Source organism: Lytechinus variegatus, chromosome 5, assembly GCF_018143015.1.
Source record: "Lytechinus variegatus isolate NC3 chromosome 5, Lvar_3.0, whole genome shotgun sequence".
NCBI classification, from domain to species: domain Eukaryota; kingdom Metazoa; phylum Echinodermata; class Echinoidea; order Temnopleuroida; family Toxopneustidae; genus Lytechinus; species Lytechinus variegatus.
The window spans coordinates 3844734-3850638 of NC_054744.1; the positions used below are offsets into that span (position 1 = coordinate 3844734).

At 39.5% G+C, this 5905-nt stretch overlaps 1 protein-coding gene across 1 annotated transcript; it reads left to right on the forward strand.

The window, feature by feature from the left end:
- Positions 1–355: 355 nt before the first annotated feature.
- On the forward strand, positions 356–2077 carry LOC121414723 (growth hormone secretagogue receptor type 1-like). Its single transcript, XM_041607787.1, has one exon. It carries the CDS (start codon positions 421–423, stop codon positions 1657–1659), a length of 1239 nt encoding a protein of 412 aa, XP_041463721.1. The 5' UTR covers positions 356–420; the 3' UTR covers positions 1660–2077.
- The last annotated feature ends 3828 nt before the right edge of the window (positions 2078–5905 follow it).

The following is a 5905-nucleotide window of genomic DNA, read 5'->3' on the forward strand; positions in this document are numbered from 1 at the left end:
ACAGCAACTGGAATAAACATTTTTTCAAGAGCAAACAGACTAGCCCCCCCTTTTTTTTACTTAGGAATCCCTTCACTCGAAGAAATTAGTTTGGATATGCAGCCTGAATCCCCCGCCGAAGACTTGTGGACAAAAGAGGACCCTTGGGAATATAAACAAGATGTGTTATTTGTGCTAACAAGGGCGAAGACACTTGGTGATTAAAAGTTTCAATCAGGCTATGTGCCAGACGACTACAGACGGACGTAGGATAATGTCGTCATTGTGTACTCGCATTTCATTGGCGAGAACGCACAAAAAGGGGGAAACGTAGTCGTCTGCATAAAAACCCTTCGTGCGCAATGCCCCCGACCAGATAAGGATCAACGTTCGTAGGCAGTCAGACGCATCAGAAGAAAAAGATTTATCTAGCTTGTTATCATGGAAAATCTGAATGTGTCGGATGATGCAAAGACTCCTGGACCGGGTGCCTCTGAAGGTATTCTAACGCAGACAACAACGATTTATGACTACCAGGAAAGTACAGAATCAAGTACTTTAGGAAATGGAATGGTGATTCCTCATTCGGAGCTTGGGCCGTGGTCTACCGGCCCATTTATCTGGTCCAGGTATCTCATTTTTCAAACGATTACCGCAGTTATCGGCATCATAGGCAACGGACTTGTCATGTTGGTGCTTTTCCAAAGAAGGGCTAAGCGACGTTCGACCGATACCTTGGTCGGCGGACTTGCCACAGCCGATTTTCTTACATCCATCTTCATCCTCCCTGTCCCAAAGGCAGCTACAGTTCCTGTGAACTGGCTGGGTGAACTTTATTGCATGATACAAGAAACGAAAATCACCAAAGATATCTGTGTCACGGCGTCAATCTATCTCCTAGTCGCCATATCATTCGAGCGTTACATCGCCATTGGTCATCCTATTTATTTCAACCGTTTCCTGACACGTGGACGCGTGGCTGCATCCATTGTCATCATCTGGTTCTTCGCCATCCTTACCTCTGTGCCTCGCATCTTTACCATCACTGTCCGCAGCGTGGACAACCGCGGCACGTTGGGGGTCTGCTTTTATAAGCCTGTCGGCCGAACAAATCAGATCACTCTCTCCTTGTACCTCTTCTGTCTCCGTATTTTCATCCCAACGGTGACGATGTTGGTGACGCAGAGCCTCATAGCCAAGCATCTCTATCGACAAGGCCGCAGGTTTCGTGGGAAAAAGGATACATCCTTCCACGATGTTGCCCGGCGGCGTGTTGTCAAGTTGATGCTGATCGTCATCATCACCTACATCATCTGCTGGGGCCCATCTCAAGTGACCGTCTTTCTCTTCCTCTTCGGAATCCTCCCACCAAGCTTCAGACAGAGTCCAGCATGGATCATCATCTTCATGCTCTCATTCTTCAACTCCTGCGCCAACCCGATCATCTACGCCATCAGGTTCAAGGAGTTCCGAGAAGCAGTGTGGGCTTTATTCAGTAGGCAGAGGCGACCGCTGACCGCTATCTTCGAACAGGAAAAGAGAAACAACAACACTGATAAGCCAACCCGACTGACCAATGTGAAGACGGATGGATTAAACAACACAACGATTCCGGCCCAGTCAACAAATAGTGCTGGCATCGGAGGTGCGCGTAACAACGCCAACATCCGTGAACAGTAAAACAGGTGCAGTTACGCTAAAAAGCAACAAATCCTTGGGGTGAAATGAAAGTACTGCTACTTAGGGCTCGTTTCCTATCCAGGGATGGAACTGAATGGTATTAAATCCACTTGATTTATAGACCCGAGTTGCACGTCCTTTTTTGAGGGGGGGGGGGGTCAAAAATAGCTTTGGGTATTGGGGCATAAGAGGGTGTAGAAATGAAGGGGATTATCATATCGCTCTCTTAAGAATAATATTATATAAATTTTCTTTATGATGAAAATTGCCAATATCTTTATAACTGTTAAATTTGGTCATTTTAAACGTATGGTAGAATATACAATGGATTATATTAGTTTGGCGGGAGGGGCGGTAACCTTAGCCTCTCAAAAATAAATTTCAGTTACTTTTATGAGATGGAGCGTAGAAACTGAGCCAAAAAAAAACACAAAACAAACAAACATTGCTGAATAAACAATCATAAATTTTGCAGGGCTATTTTTTTGCTTTCGGAAATATCGCGCGTAGCGTCGAGGGGGGGGGGGGGGGGGGGCATCATGGCCCCCAGTAACTGGTTTGAGCATGGGGAGGTGGAACTAAGGTGGCACGGAGCGGGGGGGGGGCACATCTTGGGGAGGTAGAACTTAAGTTTGAAAATCAGCTGTTGAAAAGCAGGTGAAGGGGTGCAAATTGTGTTTTGCTTGCTAGTGTCGGAACTCCTCTGCCTCAGCGGGAGGGTGCCCCCGGCATACGCCCTCGATATTTAGTATTGATTTCTTAGTCATGTTTCTTCTGTCTTTGCTGTTTTCGGTACTTTTACAGAGAAACTGTTTTTTTTTTTTGAAACTGAATCAAACTAAGGAAATTTGAGCTGATAATTTGGGTAGAACAAATGAGAATGATGACGTCATATTTTGAGTCTCCCGCGCAAGCTTTTGCTGGCTTGCAGATCAGCGTATAGTATAGAGAGTCCTTTGGGTTGTATTTTTTTTTATTTATTAGTAAAAAGGCTTGTGGGGGTGCTGTAAGAAACTTGCGATCAGAATATTTGCAATTGATCACAAATATTTTCTTGCAACACCCTCTTGGTCACGGGCGGATCCAGGATTTTCAAGGGGGGGGGGAGCACTTTTCGTCTATGAAAAAGTTTGACAGACAAAAAAGGGGTTTCAATCAAAAATTTAGGACATTTCGTTCTTGACAAGCAAACAAAAAGGGTCTTCAATTTCAAAGGGGGAGGGGCACATACTTCGGCTTTAATGGCATTTTTACATTACACATTGTAATTGTAATTGCCCCCCCCCCCCCCCTGGATCCGCCAGTGCGCTTGGTCGCTTTTGTACTTTGGAAAAGTCTTTAAAAACTTAATTTTGGATGGAATATCTATCTTGTGAACCATGATTTTGGTATCAGATCACAGGCGAAATTTTATGGATATTTAATGTGAATATGTCTGCCTATATAATATTGCTCAAATGAAATTCATATTTATTAATCATATCAAAGTGGCAATTGTGATATTTCGTGCTCATTCGATTTTGGTACTTTATGCTAGAACTGTTCTTATCTGAATTTTTGTACTACAGGTAGTAAGATGTATGATATATCATACTAGTGCCATATTTGGCACCTTTTATATTTTGATAATTCCTGCTGATATTTGTTGTGATATACAACTTGGTAGTAGCATGCTTGGTGCATTTTGGACAGTAGCAGGCTTTGTACATTTTGGTTTTGTTAGTAGTAGCCCGCTTACATGGCTTAGTATATTTTGGTAGTGGCATGCTTGGTACATTTTGGTAGCAACATGCATGGTAAAATTTGGCGCTGTGTTCATCTTGAATTAGTTTATCATGAATTAGTGGCTAACATTATGGATAGTTAGTCGTAGTGCCTTTTCACACGTGAATCTTGAATCATCATTGTAATGATGATTGCTATTGTAATCGTGACTGTGATTAACGTTCGTGATTCTAATCATGTTCTAGTTTGGTTTCACACGTGCTAAATAGTCGCCATTAGCCTTATTTTTCACTGGAATCATCAGTTAAATTGGGATTATTTTTATTTTTACCGTGTGAAAGGGCGGTTAGAGACATGTTACTAGTTGATGGAAGTTATAATGTGTCTTTATATTCATAAAGTCACCTGCAATAAACAGTATTTGGAAATGGTCAACTGGTGTTTTGGTTGAGCACTTTGTATCAGGTAACCTTTATTAAGTATTAAATATTTGGGAATTTGACCTGTATTGAAACCAGATTTTGAGAGTTTTCCGATCGTTTGCGGTGAATGAAAATTTAGAATGCGGTCGCAAGAATATTTATATGGTATAAGTCAGAAGAGTGCCCGTACATGCCCATTCGAGTTAACATATTGTCAATATTTCAGGACGTGTTGCATTTTTTCGCACGCCTCTGAAAAAAAAGATGTAGCGAAAAAACAATTATCATCACAATTGCATATTTCCCTTTATACAAATTATGACTTATAGGTAGGGAGTCATGCGAGAATATTTTGTCTACATTTGCAAGGAAGGTTGATCAAAGTGCATGCCTGGCATAAATATGATTTCTGCTTGCGGCTTCAAACGTTGTTGAAAGGGATTTTGTTCGCTATTACTCCGTCTCATTTTAACCTCCTTGCGCTGACAAACTGACCCCAATGCAGCCGTATTCTTGTCTAGCCTTTTCCAGAATTGTTTCAGTGACATTAATAAATAATGTTTGGTTTTATTTGTCTGACTTGGTGCGCTATATTGAAGATGGAATATTTGTTTTAATTATTCAGGAAAAGCTCCAGTTCAAGAAACTATTTTTTGAGAAGGAGGCTTTGGACCGCGGTCACATAGAATATGTCATCAGTACTTTAGTCAATATTGGAGACATTCTTTTTTACAATATAAATCATGCGTAATTCCTTTTATTTTATGCATTCCTATTTATTCAGACATTACATTAGTTTAATTCAGTTTGACTATATTTCTTAAAAGTAGAATATGTTTCGTTCTATTATCAGACAGGATTTGGATAAAATTACACAGAAGATTTTTAATGCCATTCTTAGAATCGGTTGTTTGTCGAATTATAATGAATGCTAGTTTGGGATTTAGAAGATTGTGAGCTTCTAATCAGAAATGCCTAAAATACTTGTGAATAGGACAAAAGCATGCAAACACATCTATATAACATCTATTACATCTATATAAATAGAGTAAAATTCACAAAGCAAAATGCTTAAAATTTAATCAAAATCTGGCAACAAATAACGAAATTTACAATTGAATTTCAAAGTTAAGCAACATTTTGTGAAAACAGTTATATGCACGTCGTCATGGATATTCATTAGGTAATGATGTCACGTCCCCACATTGCCTTTTCTAAACTTATTCCATAAAACTATAATTATTTTATTTACTATACAATGTGAATGGTATGTCTAACTTCTGATAAAATAAGTTGCAGCAATGAATATACAATGTATCAAATCAGTTGTCAATCCATTTTTTTTTATTTCTTGGGGGAAGAATTCAAAAGATGAAGTGTGGATATGACATCATCAATTTTCCAATGAATATTCACGAAGACATGCACAGAACATTTTCAACGAAATAATGCCTATCTTAAAAAAAAATGTCATAACTTTGTTAACTGTTTACCGATTTTTTTTTAATTTTCAGTGCTTTGTTTGTCTGATTTTTCAAAAAAAATTTAAGTCATGTTATTGCATAGCCTGGAGTATCCCCCTCCTCCTTTAAGAAGTGCTTCATATACATGTAGTACGATGGTGGGAAATTCTTTGATTTACATCCATTCTCACCCTGACTCTTCGTTAGTCTTGTTCTCTCTGTATTCACAAGCACTCAGTCGTTGAAACTAAATTGGAGAAGTAAGAAAACAGTGAAGAGAATTTTCATATGATGATAGCTTAGTAACCGGGACAATAAGTAGGACACTATTCTTAGAGTTAGACGCTGAAGTCCAGACAACAGGGTATGAATACTCACTGGATGTCTTCAGTTAAAGTTTGTCACGACTGAAGTTGGCGATAGCTGGACCTCTAGAAGAACTGAGCCATTGTATCAATGGCTCTGAATAGAGTGATCCATCTGTTACTTTTGAGTGTTTATATATCTATTTTAATATTTGTAGTGTACAATGTATTTGTTGTTATTTTCATACGGTGAATAAAACCGCATACATTCGTAATTCCGAAGCTTCGTTACTCCGAATGTTCGGATATTCCAAAGGTTCGATATTCCGAA

What these genes read in the sequence shown, in the direction of transcription:
- LOC121414723 (XM_041607787.1), top strand. Translation starts at nt 421, where the DNA reads ATGGAAAATCTGAATGTGTCGGATGATGCAAAGACTCCTGGACCGGGT.